The sequence below is a fragment of the Molothrus aeneus genome, chromosome 5 (assembly GCF_037042795.1).
Source record: "Molothrus aeneus isolate 106 chromosome 5, BPBGC_Maene_1.0, whole genome shotgun sequence".
Classification (NCBI taxonomy): Eukaryota; Metazoa; Chordata; class Aves; order Passeriformes; family Icteridae; genus Molothrus; species Molothrus aeneus.
The window spans coordinates 21,030,293-21,054,180 of record NC_089650.1 but is presented as its reverse complement, the minus strand read 5'-3'; the positions used below and the strand labels follow the sequence as shown (position 1 = coordinate 21,054,180).

The following is a 23,888-nucleotide window of genomic DNA, read 5'->3' as shown; positions in this document are numbered from 1 at the left end:
TACCTTGAAAGCACGTGTGAGACGCAGTGAATATATAGAAAACGTAAGTTTCTTACCAGGTTGATCTTCAATTACCAGCTTTTGGAAAACAAAAACAAAGAAACCCAACCACCAATGAAAAAAACAACAAACCAACCAACCAAGGTTTAGTTAAAAAAAATGCATAGAAATGTACAGAGAAAGCTGTCCTCATGGAAAAAAAAACTTACTTATTCAGAACCTTACTTCTTCCCATGAAAAAAAAGTAAAATTCTGATTACTCTGTGGATGTTCTCAGCCCCAGTGTAACAAAGCATGGTCCAAGTTGTCTGCAGCTGACTTGTTCTCAGATTTTTTCTCCCTACCTGAGAGTTCAACCAAGAGTCATTGCAGGACAAACACAAAACCTTGCAATGCTTTTGAAATCAGTTAATCCAGAAAATAAAAGCAGGGAATTGTATACCTGTTACCAAGCACATTTAACACATGGGAAATGCACAGCAAGAACCTGCTTCCAAAAGGTGATCAGCTGCTTTAGTGTCTACCAACTTCACTGCAAACTGCAGGTGTAATGCTGGCAGTGGAGCTGTACACCACACAGTATGCTGTCTAGAGAACAAAATTACTGGATCTCAGCATAGTGGAATATACATTTTATTTCTTAAAAAGGAAGGGTACTAACAGAATTTAATACAGTCAAAATTTTACATTTTAAACAAAAGCTTTTCTTTTTCTTAAAAACCAGTTACGAGCAGAGAGGTGAGAGGATTTAAACTACTCACAAAATCCAAGCCGAAGACTTTGAGAATCTGTGGTTTATACATTTAAAAAAGTGTAATAAATGGAAATATAAAATAATACCAACTCTGTAATAGTGAAATGCCCTTTCCTCATTAGATTGCTGTTTAAGCACCTTTATTTTCACCCATCAGCTGCCAGGAGTGTTTAGGTTTATGTACAAAATAAGCAGTTTGGGACAGAAGATTCATATATAAATTAAAACCATTTATGGTAATACAGTTTTACCCAGCTGCTTTACAAGCTTTATTATCACTTTCACTTCTATAGAATTTTTCAGTCAGGATGATCTCAAATGCTCTTGATGGACTGCTTCAAAAAGCAGCTACATATACAGGAATTATATAGACAACCTCAAGGAGTAGACATCCAAGAGATTAAACAACTTAACACACAGTAAAACTAAGATCAGATTTGTATCTTATATAAATACTGTGCAGATTTATCATCCATCCCACTGAATGAATGGGACAGATCAGTGTCACATCTGAAGACAAAAAAATACTTTTATCCAAGAGGCAACAGAATTTCAGGCCAAATATAGCAGATAGGAGTTCCCTCAAATTATTCAGTTAAAAACTGTATGTGTCTGAAAAAGCTTAACAAGAACAGAGTTTTCAGAATAACTTGCACATTTGCTTAGCTGTTTCATAGCTATTTTACAGCCTAGAGACACTGAGAGAGGAGGAAAGAAAATAGAAGAAAATAAAAAGAGATGCCGTTGTCTCTGCCCACTACAAAAGATGTGGCTTTGTCATTTATGGAACACTGCAGACACAGCTGTTACCGGAGAAGAGACTGCTCCAGTACAGCATTAAAGACAAAGTTACATGATGGCTGGAGAAAGTGTCATCACAGACTAATTTCTTTACATGAAGGCTGATGGATTAATCTCACCTCCTCCTCAAAACCCAAGCGTTCAGATTTCCTAGCAGACTACTTATGATTCTTACTCCACTCTTTTCTTTTTTTTTTTTCTTTTTAACACAAGATAGAAAAGGTCATGAAATCTGATGAAAGGTCCAGCTGTGCAGCATCCAGTGAACATGTACTCAGCAAAAGCACAAGTCATTAATCCCTTTCTCTCTCTCTCCACACCACAACAGGAAACCTGTGTCATCTATGTACATAATGGAACTAATAAAGATGTAGACTATCTAAGTCACAAATGAGCTTCAGTAACAGTCACTCACTGTTGCACTGCAACTTGCTGCAGTCTGGCTGAAGGGTGGAGACAGATCTGTTTGAGCCAAAAGAGAGAATAGTTAAAAAAACCACACCCAACAAAAACCACCCAGCTTTAGTTTTCCTCAGTCACTGAAGTTTACAAATAATTTAATATTGCTACTTTCCAAATGCTACTCACAAACAAATCAACTGTCCAGCTAACAGGATGGGAAGAGTAGAATTATGAATGTAATCAGTGACTACTATTAAAGAAAGACTGGAAGAGAATCAGTTCCCTCAAAATCTTAGTTTCTCTGCTTAAGTAGCTCATTATTATTTTTAAAACATTTTTTGTTGATAGAAAGCATCACAACTAGACTAGAATTCCACAACATCAATCTTTGTTTTGATTTCTGTAGTTCTCTAGGAAAGAAATAATCCCAAATCAAGCTACATGAAGCATTAACAATATTCAGATATTACAATGGAAGCACTTATTTATTACTTCATAGAACAGATTAGTTTTAAAAGTGTATTTACATGTTCTAAGTTATACAAAATACAGTATTCCAATAATTATGTTAATCACCATATTTCAGACAACTTCACATAAAAGTGCGGAGGATGCATCCATCCCTGATCGTGGCCAGTAGCGAGCAGTCACCGCAGTGGGACAGGTGAGAGCTGCTATTGTGCCCCCTGGAGAGAACAAATCCCACCATCCTTCTCACTGAAACAGAGCTGCAGATCTAGGAAAACATTCAGGCAGGTACACGAGCAAGGTTTGTTGAGACCCACAGACCAAAATCACATGCCTTAATTTACTAGACATATGTGAAGTACATTTTAAAGTTTTTTACAGATGTTGTACAGCAAAGGGCTTCTGCTCATGCCTTAGTTAGGAAAATGAAGTAACAAGGGTTTTGGCTATATAACAGGCACCCAGATTACACTTAATATAAGCCCTATAACTACAACTGGACAGTGTGTTAAGGACAAAATTCTGCAGCTGACTGCCTGGGCAGAGCTTCACATTCAATAACAGATCCTGTGAAGTCCACATGGTTCTCTACAGATATAGGGCTCTTCCCATGCAGAAATGACAGCAGAATTGAGGCCTTAAAAGATTGGGGCCTCAGATAGTAGTTTCCTCACGAGACAGCACTGACCAGGTCACATTGGCAGGTCAAGTCCCAGCGCAACAGCACACTTAGTTGAAGCAACAGCTATTTTTTCATGCCTTTCTGTAGTAACTCTTCTCCCTATCTGTATATTCCTTTCACTTCTTTCTGGACTGTGGAAGTAGGACCAAGACAAGGAGATTGCCAAGACCTAAATAATTACTTATCTTCAGTATGATGCTAAACTGAGGGGATTCAAATTGGCCTAAAATTGTAAACAGTGAGGAGTCAGTTTTAGCAATTTCACTCAGGTCAGACTCTTGCATTACTCTCCTCTTCCCCTTTCATTCTTTGCTCTCCTTGCCAAGTATCTATGTCTATCTATGTATGTACCTACTCAAAGGATTCCTTTTTCCCTGTAGGTGTCTGAATTTCAAGAAGTTTGCATTCCAAAAGTGACTCGTGAGGGATAGCAGACTATCAAACTAACAAATTACATCTGTATGCCAATTTGCATTATGATGAGTTAAATCACTGTAATTTCTCAATTAGCATTGTGTTAGCATCTCCACAGATATTTAGTTAAGCTTATTCTTTCTACCATTCTCCCAATCTTCAGCTGTGAGTTTATCTATCTTCACCATGTTACAGTGGCAGATATACAGACCAGAGTAATTATCTGAACATCTAGAAAGCCAGTCTGAGTCTTGTAGTGCTGCAAAGGCACAATGCTAGCACTAACAAATGATTTTGCTCTTTATGGATTTAGGTGTAAGTTGCCAAAAATATGAGATTTATGCACTAAGATAAATTTGTATTTCTCATCTTGTGCTTAGCAGCTAAAACTAAGAGGGTGAACAAAAGCCTATCTGGATTTTACAAATGTCTGAGATACCTTCCTCTCACTAAAAATGAAAGCACCTGATCACAAGGAACAAAGCCCTTTTAAGCTCAGGTGGCTTACAACACTGAAGCAGCAATATTCTCCTCTGTGCAGGTCCATTATTTTTTGCTATCTACAAAAAAAAATATAATTTCTGCATAAGTGGTTTTATTACAGCATTCCCAAAGCTGCTGGGCTTCCACTGCACCTCCCAACTTGAAATTGATTTGGTACAATTAGTAGCAGGCCTGCAGATAATGCTGAAAGTGATTTCTAGTTAGAACACCTTGGGCACTCAAACAGCACAGCAAGGAAATGGAGATTTGTCAGAAAAGACATAAGATGTTACTGCAAAAAGACGCTTAGCAAAAAACCAAACAACCCGAAAACATTTCTCCTCCAACACAAGTTTATAATACACTACTTTTTCACTCTGTCCATGGAGGACCAAAAAAAAGCAGAGTTCAGATTAGCTGAATATCAAAACTATCAGGACCAGTTTACCAACACTACACCTGCAATCTGAGATGTATCCACCTGATCCCAGCACAGAATGCTTCAGAGGAAAGCAGACACCCGTGACTCCAGCACTTGCTAAAACTTTACAATAACCACAAAAGAGTAAAGACTTTTTCCTGTGGGAGTTAATGAGATCTTTTTCACCAGCTTAAGTGGGAGCAGATCTTGGCAACAGGTGAAAGACTAAGCTTTTTGGAATTTTTAGACACAAACCCACTATACGTAGATTAGATCATCATGTATGAAAGCAATACTGTATTAAAAATTGCACATTATTTATTCATAGCTGCTGTCTTCTGTAGAGTAAAACAACACTCGTTGTCCACAAATTTCATCCACAGTTTATATATTTTCAAAGTTAGTACTATGAAATGGCCATGTGGCGTCAATCTTCTTCCTAATGAAAGTACAGTTGTCATGAACTGCTCTCTTTCCTGGCAATCCCTGCAGTGATGCTGAAAGGTGCATATGCCCTTTATTCTCTCCCCTTGGAGATGGTCCCTTTGTGGAATGGGGTAGGTTGGCATCAGGCAAACTTATGGCCTCTACAGAGTATGTTCCAAGGCTAGAGAACTTCAAACCCTAACAGTGTCAGTTCAGCATCTTTTAATATTCAAATTGAGCCAAAAATATTTCTCTTCTTATGATCACTAAGAAAACATACCCAAGTTATCACTTACAGATAGGATTGTCATCCTAGTCAAAGAAACAAAATGATAGAGTGAATCATTCCGAGAGGAGCAGGGAGCTCTGGAGCAATAAACTTAACTCCCTGAGACTGTAAAAAACTGAGAAAGGAGTTCAGCATTGCACAGTATTTTCTGTGTGGCTATATCTGCACTCCTTTAAATAGTTACTACCCTCTCATCTATCTTTAAAGATACTGCTTCTTAATAACAACAACACCAAGTTCTCCAGCTACAAAAGTTGAGCTTCCCTCACCCTAAAGTGCGATTTTCCAGTTTTGCAACCCGTAGACACATAAATCACAGATTGTGCAAATCTGCACTGTTCTACAGGGAAGCACAAATGTTTGCTAACAGTCTTCTCTGAAAGAAAGATCTAATGAACATTCACTGTTAGTTTCCACTGTGTAAGCTTTTAGGATAACAGAAATAAAACAATAGAATTGCACATACTAATCTCATTGACTGAATGTTTTGCTGTTAAAATGTCATGACATACTGCAAAACCAAATCCTGTATACAATATGTAAGTATTTAAAAGATATTCCTAAGCACAGTAGGATCCAAATGAAGCAACTTCTTTGCCCAGCTATTTAGCTTTTGGCTTTGTGATTTAAACAGGAAGCATGACATTTAAGAACATGCCAGGGCTAACTGAAAATTTAGAAAGTATAAATGAAAAAAGTTGCTACATTTACATGCTGTCATGGTTGTTTGTTTTCTTGCTGGTTTGTTTTTCTTAATCCATGGTTTGGGCCTTTATCACCAAAATAAAGCAAAACCCAGTACAAACCAAAAATATCAGTCCAAATCAGCAGTACTCAATACAGGTAGAGACATATGCTGCCATATCAGCAACATGGAACTAAGATATTTATCTATCTGATAAAAATATCCCAAGATTATCTCAGAGCTTTATAATAATACACTCATAGGTATACTTTGGTAACCAGCAAAAAATTAAAAACACTTTCTTTACTTCAGTACATCGTCCATTAAAAATGATAGGTCAAAAACTACATTTAATATATAAGCTCTGTACAAAGGTTATGCTGTCAAACACAGGTTATGAATCCTCGCTTTTGATTTTTTTTTTTTTATTAAGCTTACAATATTAGCTGCTGCTTCTCACATTTTTCTCTTTGTATTTCTGATCTGAAATTAGGGGTAGAATCTCTTGGGTAAACATAAACTCAAAATAATTGTTCAATATGATAGCACTGAGCTATCCAGGTAACTAGTCATGCCTCATAATTTTGGCACTTGTGCTTCAGAAAGCTTTCAAGGTTGGTTTTTTTTTTTTTTTGAGGTGTATGCTATTCAATAATCTCCAGGCATGAACACACTCCTGTCTTACAAGCTCCATTTTGGCTACAAGCATGGCCCTGTACTCCTTTCCTAGAAAGTAACTACTCTTGCTCTTCCCACACAGATTTAGCTCTCAAGCTCCCTTAATATAAGAGCAGATTCTTGTTATGCTAATGAAATTCTTACAGCGGAACTTCCACCTACTTCCTCCATCTTCTAAACACAATAAACATCACCACAATCCATCCAAGCTTTCATCTACCCTCCCACACGAGCACAAGGGTCCTCACTCTTAAGCTGCCCATTGTAACTGTGGGATATCATTGGCTGTTTCACCTTCAGCACCACAGTTGTCCTGCAGTCAAGAGACAGAAAATGGTAATATGGCAACTAATAGTCATTGTTTTCCTGGAGCTAATACTCATTTGGAAGTTTCAGACTGCCAAAAGACTTGGAGATCAGCAGCTCAGAATAGCACCTTTTCTATGACTGCTAAGTTGTTAGCAGAAGAATAGATCCTTTTTCAGCAAGATACCATAAAAGAAAGTGAGCGTCATAAATGAACTAAAGGAAAAGGCAGGTTACAGCAGTGTAGCTGTGGAGCAGGAAAGCCACCGACGTGGGTTATTATTACGTGGGTCATTTGATAGAGGTTTATTACTCCCTGTATGGCACACTGTGGTGCTTTCTGGATATTTTCAGTACATCTGCTGTAATCTTCTGCACTGAAGTCTCACACATTATGGGCTGCTGTCTTCCCGGTGTCTTTAGTTCTGCACTGACAGTACTCCACAATACGCTACACTGTACCAGAAGTGAGCTGCAGTATTAAATAAAATTCATTATACTGCAGGGAAAAGAGTCTTAAAATATAGCAGTTCTTTATATATACAGACACTTTCATTTAAAACTCCCTCTCTTCTTCCACTTGAGTGCCAAAACGAAGAGTCACTATTCACACAGGCTGTCAACAGACTTTGAGACATGAACTTTGAGTGTCTTGACAAAACCCCAGTAGGTAAGCTTATTGTAGTTCATAGTTACAGTGAGAAAGACAGATAAGAAAGCCATATACAGAATTAAGGAGACTTTGCACTTTTCATCATGCCCAGCCCTGGGTAGTCAGATGGGGTACTTGCAGGCAAGGAGGCAGGCAGGGTCATCATCAGTTGTTTGTGTTGGGACACCTCACAGATTTCACTGCTCACTCTGAAGACTGGCGATTCATGTGTGCTTTTTAGTTTCTTTGTTTTTAAAAGTCTTTAAAGTTGCATCACTCGGAATCAGATAAGTCACTTTAAACAAAGCAAAGTGTTTAGTGTGACAATTTATTTATAACATACTTCCCACCATCACCACCACAAACCACCCTGTGAAAGAAAAAACCCCTGCTGAAAGGGTGACAATTTTTAGTATGTTTGAAGGAAATTAGACCAACACTGCATCAAGAGCCACTCTAGTCAAATTAAGAGCATAACAGCGGGGGGTGGGGGGGGAATAGTTCAAAGCATACATTAGGTGTTGTGGATTAGCCTGCTTCTCCACTTCCTTAAGAATTCAACACAAAATTGCTCTAAACTCATAATTTCCACATTATGTTTAAAAGACAAGCTAGTCTTTAGCATAGAAAATAAGCCCTAATGCTTTTGTATTTTCAGATTTCAATAGAGGAACTGCAACTACCCGCAACATCACCATCCCACATTTACTCCTTAATATAAATATTATGCCAGGAAGTATAGCCTAAGAGTTCTGACATGGCCACTCTCTTAAGACAGCTTCTCTTGTTAAGAGGACTTCTAGACATATACTTCTGGTGAAGCTTCTACTTCTTGCAGTTGTAGGTCGTGTAGAAGGTCTCAACATCACACACAGCGTATTTTTTTCTTTTAACACCATATATTATTGAAGCAGTACTTGGTGCTGAGAATGGATTACTTCCCAGAGGGCAAGTCTTGTGTGCTAATTTTCTATCAGGAAACATGCTGGAGATAGAACCAGCAAGTGTGGAGAGACCAGATATACTGCTACACAGGAGACAGTGAGGTAAACTGTTCACGTTTATAGTGGGTGTAGCTTATCCCATAGTGTGTTCACGAGGCAAAGGACCAAAACTCTTTCTCAATCTCTTGCACAACAGGTAAGGTGCAGTAAAATAACAGTGGCTTGTTTACTTCTTTAAAAAAGCCCCTTCTTTCAAAGCATAAGGTGCTGGCCATTTTTTAACAGCTGGGACTCAAGGTTCAGCCTAATGAGCCAGACCTCTTTTTCTAAATCTCCCTTACTTCTCAGTTAAGTGCAACATGCTGCTTTATCAGCAGTTCAAGAAGAAAGACCCCCTAAGGAAAAAAAGGAGGGGTGGTGGTAGAAATACAGTCTAGAACCCACATCAAATTATTTTGTCCACATATCTAAAGCGAGTGATTCACTATTCTCTCTCCTTGGTTTCTGCAAGTTATCCAGGATTAGAACCTATCAAGACATTTAGACAGTATTGTAATCTAAACTGCACTGACTCCATTCTGCATAACATTCATAGATTCACCTTGCAATACTTCTGTTTTTACAAGAGATTGAATGTTTTCCTGTCTTCCTGTCCTAAAGGTTCTCCTATTCCTCCTCAGCAGGAACAGAGTTCTATACAACAGATACTTTCTAGTGCCTCTGAATGGGAGAGGAAACAATTTCATGATGCTGCCCAGCAACATCTACTTATATTCTAAAATTATGTTTTACACTTTTACTGGGAGGGGGAGGTGGAATGGAGAGGAGAAAAGAGCAAGAGTTTGAAAATTAAACATAAAAAAAAAAGAAAGAGAGAGGAGAGTCTCCTAGGCTCTTTCTCCACTTAAAAATGAAGGTTAGAACAGATAGCAAAAGCTCTCTCCAGTCTGGAGGGATCCACATTGATTCCTCCAGACAGGTGAATCTGTTCACTTGTATGACATCAGAAAATGTTCTATCAGTGTTGAAAACAAGGTTCTAAATATGGACGCTAAGATTATGGACAACAGAATGATCAGGAAAGGGCCTGAACGAGTTGTGCCAACAGAAACAGGGTTTGTGTTTTGTTGGTTTCTTTCTAGTGTAGATGCAAAATGGCAAAGCCTCCATAAACTTTATTTCTGGGAGTCTCTACAGAAGGCAGAGAAGTCTAAGAGGCTAAAACAAAGAGCCCTAACAAGGAAAAGGGTGTGCTTACAAGGGTCCGTATCTGGTCTCGTATTTAGAAACAATGTTCTTGCATCGTCCCACTTCCTTGCGCAGCTCTGCCACCTCCGTCCTCAGGGCTGTGTTTTCTTTCTCAAGAAAGGCCGCCCGAATTGTGATCTGATTCTCCTTTAACCGCCGGGCATCACGGGAACGCTTTGCTGCCACATTGTTCTTCTTTCGCCTTGTCCAGTATTTTTCATCCTGTATTAAAAAAAAGATGCCAAACTGACAAGTGTTTTGGAGACACCTCTTTATTGTATAACGATATTCACACTGACTGCTCTATTGAGGAATCTCCTCCATAGGTTTGCAGGGCTCGGACATGATAATGGAGACCACACAGTACTGTGTGATTTCATCTTTACACAAGTCTTCTTTTAGCATTAACCAAGTGGTTTGCTAGAACTAAAGAGATTTAGAGACTTGGGTATTAAGAAGCTGTCCAACTGAAATGCTTCCTTTACTTAGTTTCAATTCAGGAGTGAACTTTTACATAAAACCACCTGTTATATTGTGTCTAATCTGTCCAGATTAGACACAATACTGGGCAAATATAGACAACGGCCTTCAAAAGTGCAGGTGATGAGGATTTGACTTGATAGCTCTTCTAATTTCTGTGTATAGCATGATCAGCTGCTCCTTGCCAGTAATTAGCTCATGATACCAAAACCTGAAAACCAGCAAGCACAGCAGCTGGCTTGCCAATTCTATTCTTGGCAGTGCTTCTGATCAATCATGTAGGTAAACTGCATTAGCTCTATATGTCAAAGTGTTGGGCAAAGAGTCAGAAATTTTTGTCAAAGCCTAGAAGAGTTTGCAGCAATAAATCTGTTACCTTTTGCTCATCTGGGACAAAAACCTTCTTGGCTTTTTTAATCATAGGTTGTGGTTTCAGGTCCTCTTCAGTAAACTTGTGTTTACGAGGATTGAAGAGCTCACCGCCAGGCACACTGGACAACACTAAATCAGCAGGGTCAGGGTTGAAATTCACCTCAACTTCTACGCAGTCAGGATCAATGGGGCTGGGTGTATTTCTCTCATTTTGTGGTGGGGACTCTGGCAACAAGAGGAGAAATTACAATATATTCAGCAGGATGAAGAGAATCAACAAAGAAGCCAACTTTATTGCCCGGTGGTGAGAAATATCTCATTGAATTAGTTGGTGCTTCCCTGAGGTGTGGTGGGTGCTGTACTGCTGCTGGTACAGAGAAAGAGTTCACAGTCCAGTCTGTAATATAACTCTAGAAGCATATGCCAGAATAACAGACATGAGTAGACAGATGCAGGACAGGAGTTAATACTTCCTTGGCAAAAATTACATGCTTTGCACACACAAAAAGCACCTTCAGTGGCAGTAAGAAGGGAGAAACTTGTATCAGCCTGAGTTTTGTGCCATACAAATCCTTACAGAAACAAGCCTGCCCAAAGACCCCAGTCCCTGGGACCTTCAAAGGTCAGACAAGTATATTTCCAAACAACTGACTAAATAAAGGAGACTTTGCTACAAATGCAACAGTATTCTTCTTCTTTTCCACATGGAAATAAACGTCCCAACAGAGAAGTCTGACACTGGTAGTGTTCATATGAGCTTTATCATATCAATCTATTGTTTACAAAACTTCATATACATGAGTTGCAAAACTGCACGTCACTGCCATGTGCAGTAGTGATCAATAAATAAGTTTTGCATATACTACCTAGAAAAAAAAGCCACACCCTGTAATTTACGGAAGGAATTCCATGTTATCTTTCCCACAGATTCACAAAAGAGGTCCAGAGCAAAATGCTTTCTTTAAAGCTTGCTCATGAAATAGTACTGTGATGGCTATCATGTTTAAACTCCAAATCTAGGGCAAACTGAGCAGCTGAATTCTTTAATAGAGAAGATCTCCACAGTACAAATGAAGTTTCCTAGTACCATTTAAGCACAGTTTTGTTTGTTTGTTCCTCCATTCCCACTTCAAAGCACCAGAGAACATCAAACTGCATCATTAAAACACCTTTTCCAAGTGTCTGTTTTCACATTTCCCAGGCTACCACAATAATGATTGCTTCATTGTTTTTCTATTTAACATTGTTATTTGAGGTACATTAAGTTCACCTAAGTTCACCCAAGCAGACCAAGGTAGTAAAAATTACTTATGACAAGCTATCAAATCTGTTGTAAAATTACCTGAGAAAGTAAGAAGCTGGACAAGTTGAGAAAATATATATTAGCAATACCAAGAAAGCAAATACTTTATGCTGCTATTTCAGCTCTTATAATTTCAAAAGAAAAACAGACTGCATACTGATAGACAGACTGCACATTGATAGACACTCATTCTTTATAGGATGGAAAGAGAGAAAGAAAAGGAGAGGCAGCATCTTCATGAATTGACACATGAACTACGGCTCTACATTGAGCATGTTTAACTGTTTAACCTGCCACAGCAAACACTGACAGGTTAGCATATCTCCTCTTTGATCTACAGAGACACCTTTTAATATGAGAACAACAGAAATCCCTCAGAGCCCCATATTATTCCATGTACCTGTGCTGGAGGCTGCTTCAGATTGCTGGTAAACTGCAGTGGAAGAGGATGATGCAGGAGAACCAGTGGAAGCACTGGCAGATTCCTTCCCTTCCAGCTCAGCCACAGGCAAGAGTGGATTCTGGTTCAAATCCAGGTGAGTAGGGCTGGAAGGAATTCCATTCTCCAGCAGGAACTCATCCAGATCCATGTACTCCAGGTGGAAAGACTCGCCATCATAAGGAATAGTTTTGTCCCAAATGGGTGGCATGAGGGAAGCTGAGACTGCCATAGTGCTGGCAGCTGCTGCCTCATCTTCTTCAAGCTTTATTTTCTCCTTCTCTTTATCTGAAAAATACAAGTAGGTCACTGTGCAAGCTGAAACACAGGAGAGACTCAAGGTTTAAGAGTCAAACAAAATCCCCATGAAAGGAAATTCAGCTCATGGCTCTGCCTCATGACATGATCTGGAAAACCAGATGTTGAAAAGGAACATTTCTGTATGGAAGGCTCTAACCCCCTGTGATGGCTGGGCCCCAGGCAGCTGAGCAGCTCTGCAGAGCAGCATCTTTGCTGACAACTTACCAAGGTGCATGGAGCTTATTAACCAGTCACTGCAACACAGCCTGAGTTTCACATACCCATCTCAGAAGACAACAAAAGCGAGTGTCCCTAAGCAGGATTACATGGGAAACCATTAAGAAAATTCTGAGGAGGCAGAGTAGCTTATTCTATGCACAAAGAAGGAAGGTGCAGAACAATAATTTAAATACAAATGGGAGAGGAACATGGGTTTTCAGATTACATTTGAAAATCAGTCAAAAGGTCCATAGGACACCAGAGACCTGGATGCTTATTGTTCAGCATTTTAGAAGCATTTCTCTCTGAAATGACTCAGCATGTCCACAGAAAGCAATAGCTCCAAGTGCTGCTCACTATAGATAGCTCAGAGTACCTACATACAATTTTCACTCTTTGGGGAGATGTCTAATAAGGCACACTCCCACATCACACCCCCAAGTCACAAGAGACTGATGAGTTTTTCTCCATTTACTGTGCTACAGTGCACATATTACAGAAAAATGGCTGTTTCTATGTTCCCCATAGCTACTGAATCTTAACAATTGTCTGGGACAGAATCCAAGCAGAAAACTCAAGTTATGGAATAATTACATAATTTAAGAGATAAAAATAAGCTGGCAGAAAAAAATTAAAAATCCAAGTCATTTTCCTGATCCAGTTCTCCATGCAGCCATGCAGTTCTATCAGCAGTGAAGGAGGCATTCCAGAAACAGTGCTAGTACTGCCAGCACTGAGCCAGCACTGCTGTCAAAAGGAAGGAACAGTCACCAGTTGTACCCTCATCACCTGCAAACTGGGCATTACCATGGAAGCCAACAAATACTCTGTTCGATAGAACAAGGACTCCAAGGACATACACTGGACCAAGTTTAGATCTCCAGTATTAAGAGAGATTAGCCCAATAAAATGCACCAATCTTTGGCATTAGGGTTTTCTAGACTGGCTACAACATGCAAAAGGAGCATTTTTCTTTATCGGGGGTGGAAGAGGGGGTGAAACTCTGCTCTAAATCAGAAAAGCCTATTTATATAAAACCTATTCTGATAAAAGTGGCATTCCTTCCGCTGTTGCTTTAGCTGGTGTGGATCTGTGGCTGAAAGAGCTTTTTATGGCTTAAAGAACAGTGCTGCCATACAAAGTAAATTATCTACCGGATTCTGAATATTTTATACAAAAGAAGATACTGATTTTAAACCAAGGAGCTGAGAAAGTATTCACCAGCCACCAGCTTGGGATCAAGAGCAAGTACCTAAAGGATACATTGAATTCAGACCAGTGGCTCCTGGACCCAAGCTTTGGTAATATCACCTTGTAGCTTTTGGCCTTCTCCTTGCCACTTCACACTACTCCCTTCAAATCACCATCTTCCAGCTCTTGTTCCTGCTATAAACTCCTTTTCATGGGGAGTTTTGCAGCTTTCCTACCCTTTGCTTGGACAAAGCAAACATGCAGATTAACAGTAATGGTGTAAATAACCAGAATGCTTCTAAACAGCTCCTACTTGAAGTCAGTAAAGAAACAGCACCTACTCCATATATCAGGAGGATTTCCCTTACTACTGGAGCACACCCCACCAAATTGGAACCAACATTTCACCTGTGAATAGAGATTGTGTACTCCCCAACACAAGCAAACCCAGATTTGCACTGGACATTGTGGATGATATCCTAGTAAAGGTAGCACCAAAACAAATCCAAGCAACACTAATTAATTATTTGTAAATAACTATTTTTAATTAGCATGATTAAAAAAAACTTGTGCCATGTCAAGTCAAAATGTCAACTAAAAGGAAAAAAATTTCTTAACTCTGGAAAACAACAGTACACCATTATAAGTTAAGCCAGTTTTAATAGTGCTTTTGTTTTGCAACATCTAATAGGACACCTCCAAGAGAGGAAAAAAATATTAACTGATTGTTAGACTGGATATAAGGCATAAAAATATATTTCAGAAGGCAGAAGCTAAAAAGACTACACTACTTGGATATGTGGCTCTTGTCAGATCTTTTAATGCCTTTTGGACGTGCATGATCACCCTGCTGTCCTGCAGTAACCTGGAAAAACTGTGGTTCCTCCAATTTCCTCTTGTGATTGTCCCTGGCTCACACCACATTAGATCCTTCCTCCACGAGAGAAAAGCATCTGAAATTTTTTGTCCTTTTGCTACAAGCTGACAACTCAGCAAGCACTGGGCCCCCAGTGCTGTCTTTGTTTAGCTATGCTGTCTCTCTCTCCTCCCTCACTTCTAACAGTATCTGAAATAAAACAGCAGAAATTAACACACATTGGGAGCTCATCTGTTTCAAAGATGATACATAACATGGTAAAACCTTTGTATGATCATTTTTGCATTGATGTTTTCCCACGGGTTTCTTTCTACTAATTTAATCTTTATTTCTGCCACACAACATCCTGCTTGGGTGCACAACATCTAATGAAACACTAATTAACTTCTTACATCTTGAGGGGAAAGTTTCTGTCTACCTCAGCACAGGGACCTGAAAGATTAATTCTCTTAAGATATTTATAGTGTAAACAGGTATTACCTGACAGCAGGGCTGCAGTATCCTAAGAGGCTCCATTTGCAGTGATTCAAGGTCACCCTGATAAATCTGGACTGTACTTCTGCTGATGATGGCTCATGTCTGATTTAGCCCCCTCATTCTGCTACTGTGACCTATTAACTGGGCTCTACATTTGCTGTCAACAGTGAGGACACCAGTTTATGCTCAGTGACTTAAGTGCACCGTTTCAGTTACTGAACTGTTGGAAATACTGCTGTTTTAACCATAAGTAGCAGCATGAAAAGAGCTTTATTCCCTGTCCTGGCTTTTCCTCAAAACCAAAAAACCAACTAAACCAATAACCAACCAAAAGATTTTGGCCACCATGCTGTCACGAGCTAGCCCAGCCACAAAAGAACAAATACTTATTTGACAAACTTCCTCTTGTTCACCAAAAAAATATTGTGAAATTATACTGAAACCACTACACACATATATATATATCTGTATGTATGTATGTATGGGCTGATTGCTCCATAAATCTTTAGTCCCACTTATGAGGATGGAACAAGGCAGGTTGCAGGGCTCCCTATCCCTAATGCCCATTACTGTGATGTTTGCTGAGGCATTTCTCCTGCCACAGCAGCATGCAACTGGTGATTAAGGCATCCTTTGGAGAGTATGCAGCAGCTCCTTACTAATGGAAGAGACCTACACTTCTGCTCCAGAATAATAATTGCCTTCCCTTAACCCATGGGACTTTTCCTTTTTTTATAGAAATAGAATTATTTTTATTTATTTAATCCCTCCAACTCCCAGCAAGGCTGGTGAGCTGTACCTAGTCTATGGCAGGGTGTTCAAGGGGATGGCATTCTGCTGGAACTGGCTGACCTCCCTCCTCTGCTGCTCAGGAGGATTAGAAAGCTGCTTGCTTTGAGTGGGTAGTCAAATTACCCACAGCAGTTGGAAAACCCACAGGTAGCTTGCAGAGACTACAAATGGACAGACACTGCAGCTAGCTGATACAATTCCTTACAGAGTAAGACAGAAAACTGTGTTTTTGTCAATAGGTATTCCAGACAAAAGCACAGGGTCTTTTCTCAGAAAGTTTGCTGAAAGTGCACCACTGGATTAAGTGAATGAGTAATTTTTTAACATTTTGAGTGTATCACAATTAAAAGAACAGAAAATAATCAAGGACCCTCTGAAGTCAATTGAGTCACAGGTCTATTGACAAACCTTTTGTAAACTAGGAGTAACTACCTGCTGACAATGAAGGCATTCTTTCTTTTGTCTTGAATATGCAAACAAGTATCAGAGACCAAAATAAACACAGAGCAACAAGTTCCACAAAGTGTGAAGTGAAACAGAACAAAGTGAACTAAGGAAATCTATGGAGAAATTTTAAGAACAAGAACAACCTGAACTTTATCACACCATGAATGGAGAGGGATAATCAAGATGAAATGGACTCACTAGCAGGCTTTAGGTGAGCACCTTCACGAGCTGGAATGGGGTCATCTAGTAATCAATCTAGCATCAAATGTTTCTAATTTTAGAAAAATGCACTACCTCACAATCATATTAATTTCAGATTTTTACATCTCCATAAGCCACATCACGTGATTCTGAACACAAAAATCAGCCCCAAGACAAAGTCACTAAATCCCTATCAGCAACCATACTGAAATTGCTACTGCTGGCACTAATGTCTTTAAAAAGGACTGGGTGCAGAAATATCTTAAGAAATCCCATTATTTTGCAGATTCAAGATTCTGTGTGCTGCAGCATCCTGCACCATAGCAACATAACTAAAACCTTTATCACAAGCTGACTTTTTTTTTAGCAGAAAGGAGAAAAAGATAGTCTCCAGAATCACAAAATGGATTTACAGGGTATTGTGCAATATTAGACATGCAAGGTAGATAGGATCCTCACTGGCAACAATCTTGACAACCTTGCTTATGCCGTGGTTTACCCTGGATGTTGTCTACTGTACCAAAAAATTATTTTTAACCTCAAAATTCACAGGTGTAAGGACTTCTTTTATTATACGCTAGAACAGCAGTGCAGATAATCCTGAGCCTTCCTCGAAATAAAATTGATACTCAGAAAGGCAAAAATACTGCCAGATGAGAAGGGAAAAAAAAAAAAAAAAGAAAAGAAAAGAAGAGCCAAGAAAAAAGAAAGTGTGCCATGAGCACCGAAGACTACAAGCACTAGCACTGTTATTGACACAGCTGCTGTCCACATCAGCAGTGGCAGAGAGGCAGCTCCAGCCCATGCAGGATTGCATGTGCAGGCAGTCACTCATACCCTTATGGATTATCACCGAACCTAATCTGAGAGGATCCGCTGTTTACTCGTGTATCGGGCAACTTCCCAGCAATTAAGGTCAAGCAAGCCTGGAAACCTTCTCACTGCTGCTCCCAGCTACGCGTCTACAGGCGGGGGAGGCTGCAGAGAGCCGAGGGACTAAAATCAGCGTGGCGCGTCTCGGCTCCTGCCCACCCCTCACTCCCGCAGCGTTCGGTTCTGCCCAGCGCAGGCACCTACACGCTCCGGAGAGGGCGATCCCCGGAGGCGGGGAGCGATCCCGTGCGGCCGGCTCTTGGCTCGGCCGGCCAGGGGGCGGAGGGAGGGAGGGACGGGGCGGAGGGAGAGGGCCGGGGCGTGCGGCCTCTCCCGCGGGTGCTCCCCCCGCGGCCAGTCCCGCCGTGACCCGGCGGGTCCCGCCCTCCGAGCCACGGGGCGGGAAGGGGGCGGTGGGGGCGGGTAACTGGGGGGCGCCGCGCGCTCCCGCTGCCCCCGCGCGCGCCCCCGCGCTCACCCAGGCGCGCCTCCCGCGGCGGGTTCTCCATCAGCTTCTTCAGCACCAGCGGGAACGCGCCCGCCAGGCCCCGCCGCTCCTGCTGCGCGGCGGCCCCCGCGCTCCCTCCGGCCGCAGTGGGCTCTGGTCCTCCCGCCGCCGCCGCCGCCTCCTGGTGCGCGGCGCGGCCGGGCATACTCCCCGCGGGCGGGCGGGCTGTCAGCGGTCACCGGCGGCGCGGGGCTGCGGCGGCTCCCCGGGACCCGGCGGCAGCAGCGGCGAAGCGCGGAGCGAACGACGCAGGCGCAGCCAGCTGACGCCCGGCGCGTGCTTCAGTATTCATGAGCTCCGGGGCCCCGCCCCGGCCCGGCCTCTCCGCGCTCCGGGATTGGTCCGTGCCCCCAGAGGGGGTGTGGCCCCGAGCGGACAGGCCCCGCCTTCCCCGCCCTGCCCTCCCCGCGGCCGGCGCGGGCACGCGCCCCCCGCCCGCCAGGGCACGTGCAGGGGCGGGGCCTCAACGGAGCTCATTAGCATTCGGAGCCCCGCCCCCTCCCGCTCCTCCCGCGGGCGCTGCGTCACCGTCAGGAGGGCGGAGGAGGCGGGGGGAGGCTGCGCGCCCCCTGCGCCTCCGCGCGCCCGGCGGTGCCTGAGGCGGCCGCGGCCGAGCGGGCGTCCGTGAGAGCCGTCCCGGCAGCGCGACGGCTGCGAACCCCCTCCCCGCCCTGTCCCGGTGCCAGCGCTCCAGCCCGCCCTTGCGTATCCTCCTTTAGGGTCCTAAAATCACCTTTCGCGCGTGCCCTGGATTTAATCTCCCTCCGTCCCACACGATGCCCGCAGCGGCGTGCCCTACATAACATGGGCAGGGAGAGGGACTTCACTGCAGTATTGGCATGGGCGGGCTGCTGGGGGAAGGGTGGAGAGGCCGCCTTTCCAAATTGTCATGATCACAAGAAATTCTTGTGATTCTCCAAGCGGCTCCCTTGCTTTAGCAGCAAGGATGCCGTGCTAGGATTTAAGCTGCTGAACACAAGAAGGGAGCAAATATTGCCAATTTCGTTCCCGAGAGCTCAGGTGGATACTGAGGAGCCTCTCCCACAAATGAATAAATTCGCAGAAATGTCATGCTGCAGCCACAGGCTTCTGCTGTCAGCAGCGGCTGCTCTTCCCTCGGCAGGATGGGCTGCAGCGAAGCTACGGGAAAGGGAGGGATCGGCCCTTCTGCATCCAACACAGCCGCGAGAGCAGAGGCATTCCTATCCGTGCCAGCAGAAATAAAAGACATCTTCGTCTCAGGTAGGCACTTGGGCATCTGCTTGGTTGAACTTCCCTGCCACAAACCTCAGACATTTAATTTAATTGGCAAGGCACGATTTTACCTGACCCTTACTAATAAACCCTGATGGTCTTTGTGACCAAAAAAAAAAAAACAAAACCAAAATCAGGTCTAAACTCTTCTGCACATGCCCCAGGAAAAGGAATGGAATGTGAAGTCACACAGGGTAGGTGTTTTTCTCCAATGTCTTACTGCAATGAGGACCAGAGGCCATCTCCACCCAACCTGGGCAGATGTGGAGCTGCCCTACCCAGCAGCTACTTCTCTTGCGTGGGCTGGGAGGCCCAATCTGCTCCCTCCTTCACAGGGAACGGGCGGGACTCCCGATGCAACTCCTGCACACATGCTGCCCAACGGGAAGCCTGGAAAAGGCCACCCTGTTAGTATAGGCTGCAACGGCGCAGGTTAATGCATCATTTATCAAGGCTGATAAATCCAGTTGCAAGAAGCAGGCAGAGCAGGTCATGCTCCGCTGCCCAGTGTGCTCCATGGACTCCCTCCGCCTTGCCAAGCTCAGCTGGCAGGAAGAAAAGGCACATGTGTGAAAGGGAGATGCCACTTCACAGAGGGTAATGAGACACAGATGTCAGACCACACACGACAGAGGCAGCACACGCAGCTTGGCAAGGGGCAGCAAGCCCACAGTGGTGCTTTTGTCTAGGAAACAGCTACTGATAGGTGATAGAGAACACAACTGAGTGAGGTCACAAAGGAGCAGCTTTTAGGCAAGTAGACGCAGCCAAAGTGGGGCAGGCTGCAGGCTTCCCATTCAGTTGTGGCTCTCATGGTCACTTTGTTCCATTGTTGTCAATGCTGGTGGCCCCCAAGGATGATGCTGTGCCTCAGTAGTGTACAACACTCCTTCAAGGAACAGGGTCTATGCACATCACCCCTGCAGAGCTCAATGGCAGCTGCTTTGCTGGGTAACGTCTCTATGAAGGGAGGTTATTAAAACCACTCAGCAGCTTTTACTCCAGGGCTTTTCCCTTTAGATTGACCATGTTCTTCCTCCAGCACATTTCCACCCGTGCTCCACTGTATGAAGTTTTGTTCTGCACCCCTGTGAGTTGTGACTTTCCTTGGAAAGGGTCTAGACTACACAGCATTAGCTACTCTTCCCAAAGGCAGGAAGGAGGGAGGGAGTTTCTGAGGAACATTCCTGTGGGTTTCTTCTCACATCACCCTGCTCCAGCATTAGCACTACCCTGCCAGCTAGGAGGCAGGCTGCCCTGAGAGCTTTTCCTCACTGCTTCTGGGGATTAGGTGTTCAAAGCAATTGCCAACAGAAAGCAGGCACTGTACCACAAGCTTTACCTTCTTGGTTAAGAGGGGATCTGTCTGGGATTTTTACATTTGCTTTCACTCTGCAGCTGAGAAGGAAGAGTGGAGGACAATGAGATGTGAGGAGACAAATGCAACAGCCTTGCCTGTTGCTGCTGGGAGTCTTGTCAGGGCCAGATGATACAGAACAGCCCAGTTCTGGGGTGCAGCAGGGAGGGAGGCAAGTGATAAGCAGCTCTCTGCTGGGCACAGGGTGTGAGGGAGAGATGTACAGTGAGCCCAACTGGGAGGTTTGAATAGCAGAATAGAGAATTTCAGAGAGGGGCCTGAGAACTAGCAAATCCAGATGAGTGCTGTCCAAGTATGGAGACCCAGAAGGAGAGAACTGAGCTCTGTGGGAAGAGGGCCATGATGGGAATGCTGGTCTGGAGAGGGAGGCAGCATAATAAAGACAGTTCTGAGGACTGTGGGAAGTGATGCGGAAAGGCAGGGTGGTCCTGGAGCTGAGGAAGAAAGCTGCCACAAAACAGCACTCTCAGCTGCCAAATAAGCCACATTCAGTTAAGACTAAATTATTCTCTCTTCAAATCATTGATCTTTCCTCTACCCCCTACTCTAAACAGATAGGTTTTGCCAGCACTCCTCCCTTGGATTAATTGAATCCACTTGGCTGTGGAGAGAAGAGATCCCAGAAAAGCAGCCAAACTCAACTTAGCCACAGCAAAGCTCTGCACCACATGAGCTGCTCTTGGCTGTTACTGCCTCCTCCCAGACAGTTCCACTTTCTACCTGGGTACTGTCAGCTGGGAAAACATGCCCTGGTCCACACAAACAGTGGCACTTCATACGTGTGGTATGTAAACACACCTCTTAGTGGGCAGTCTCAGCAAAGAAGAGAGAGAGAGCTCACAGGAGGCAGCAGCAGAGCAATGTGACAAAATGAGCCCCTTAGGGGTGGGGCAGTTCCCCTTGCCCTATTTCCCTTTTCCACAGGGAGCTGTGCCTGTGCCATAGGACTCACAGTATTACAGCAGGTGTAGGCAGGTACCTTTCCTTACATGAATGCTTTACTGTCACAGGAGCAGCCTTTTCTCCCATTGACCCTGGAGCGAGAGCACGGTCCCTCTCCACACTGTGTCTGGCTTTTCTGCTCCTGGGTTCTGCTGCCCCTCAACACTGCAGAGCTGCCTGGATGTCCTGGTAGCAACTTCCTAGAGAAGAGCAAGCTCTGTGCATGTTTGTTTCTGTGAGCTCAACTCTCTCATGCCCAGACATAGGCTTGTTGTGCTGAGGTGTTCCCATACACCTCCCCAGCACTGTGCAGCAAACATTAAAACACAGCAACCAAAAAGTGGCTTGTTAAGGGTCTGTAGCATCCTATCCAAAATCAGAGAGTACTCAGACTGTGATGGGTGCTTGGAGCAGACCCAGCATTAGCAAAGCCATAAGTGCAGCATGAGCAAAGTGTTCAGCATAGTGAAAGCCCAAACTAAATAACCTCCTGGGTTCTTCTCATTTGTTTTCTAGGATGCTGCACAGAGAGTAAGAAAGCCTAGGAGTACAGAAGTGCTCCTGCAAAGAAAATGCAGCATTTGCTATGTTCTCTATCCCAGCTTTTCACTGATAAACAATTAAACAAAGTTTGCACAGTCAGCCTGCCCCATGCAGGCTGGGCTCTCTGGACAGTCTGAGTCTGGGAAAAGGCAATGTCTGGAGACTTAGTGGTTATTAACCATAGGACAACAAGGAATGGCAATCCTGGAAGTTGCTTCTATATGAGCATGAACATTAGTGCCCAAGCCTTTTCTGTGCATGAATCTTTGAGGGTTTCCAAGAAGTAGCTGAGCACAGAGATTAAAAGGATCAGGAGCTCAGCATGATTTTATAATCCATCCATTGCCGCCGTTTTTCCTTCTAGCTGCACAACACGCACAGTGCCAGGACTCCCTGTCTGACTTGGACACTTTGAGGAAACACACCCTGGCAGGGCTTGCAGCAAACAACATCTGCCCCTTTCTCACCTTGCAACTGAAGGAGGGGATGGAGAAATCAAAACAGAACCCCCAGTACATATTTCCTCAATCCTACCTGTCATCTTGTTGGTCCAGGGCAAGGAATACTCCAGTAGGGACTTCAGGACTTCCGGAAAGTCCAGGGCAGTGGGGCCCCCAGGGGTGTTGCAGCTTGACATGTCCTGTCCTGGGACTGTGCCAGCAGAGCTAAGGGAGGGCCAGGTGCCTGGCCACCAACCTCACACCCCACTATCCTGGGCGTTGCGAGATGGGCTCGGAGGCACCCGGAGCGGGTGTGCCGAACTGCTCTGGCTCAGAAAAAACAAGGAGAATGGGAAGCAGCCTGGCAGAGATGCAGCTTGCCTGGCTGTCTTCACCTCCCCCTCTCCCACTCTGAAGTGGCCAATTGTGGAAATAGCTTGCAGCCTTGCAGGGCTGGGCTGGGCGCCTGGCCAGCGTGGTTTTACAGGGCCTCTCCCAGCCAATCCGGCAGCAAAGAACTGGGCCAGTTATCTAACTTTGCAAAGGCAGCACCCTTTTCCTTCCCAAGGTGTTATAACAAATACATGTGTCTGAAGGGGAAAAAAAGCAAGTGTGTGCTGTTAGGGGTACATGTTGGCTGCAAACACAACAGGAGAGGGATCCTCTGGCACATTCTTGGGAGGCTCTGAGGAGCTCCAAGCTGTGCAGGCTGTTACAGGGAGATACACATGCTGTCTGCATCTGCCTGCTAACTTTTTAGCTGAGATAAACATAGTGAGATTATTTGTATGTGATGCAACAATTACTGCGTGTCCCTCCTAAGTTAATATTGATAATAGCACAAGGTTTCTTTCTTATAAAGTGTGCATCATCCCCAAAATCCAGGATTTTTCTTCTGAAGTGCCACAGAATTTTATCAGGAAACAAACAGCCTCCTCTTAGAGCACTGCTATACAGGAAGAGAGTTCATGAACCCTGCAAATACCCTGGTAACAGCTGGTTAAGTAAGATCTTGAGCACACAAAGCCCCTCTTCTCCTGTCAGTGAAATTTTTAGCGTGGAGAAAAGGACTGGAGACAGGAGGATAAAGGTCTGATCCTCTTTTTCAGAACCTGGTGTGAGAAGAAGCATCTTACATGTGCTGTGATCTTTTCTTTTGCTGAGTGTGGTATTTCAACAGAAGTGCCTTTATTTCTCAG

The 23,888-nt window shown here is 43.6% G+C and overlaps 1 protein-coding gene across 2 annotated transcripts; it reads right to left on the bottom strand.

Moving 5' to 3' along the window:
* Positions 1-617: 617 nt before the first annotated feature.
* TEF (TEF transcription factor, PAR bZIP family member) lies at positions 618-23,071 on the bottom strand. Of its 2 annotated transcripts, none has more exons than XM_066550941.1 (5): positions 22,784-23,071; positions 12,209-12,535; positions 10,510-10,730; positions 9,664-9,875; positions 618-7,756 (listed from the first exon to the last, which is right to left on the bottom strand). In XM_066550941.1, exons 1-5 carry the CDS (start codon positions 22,884-22,886, stop codon positions 7,735-7,737), a joined length of 885 nt encoding a protein of 294 aa, XP_066407038.1. In that variant the 5' UTR covers positions 22,887-23,071; the 3' UTR covers positions 618-7,734. The 2 variants fall into 2 exon arrangements, with proteins under 2 accessions (XP_066407038.1, XP_066407037.1); XM_066550940.1 differs by lacking the exon at positions 22,784-23,071 and adding an exon at positions 18,103-18,317.
* Positions 23,072-23,888: the final 817 nt, after the last annotated feature.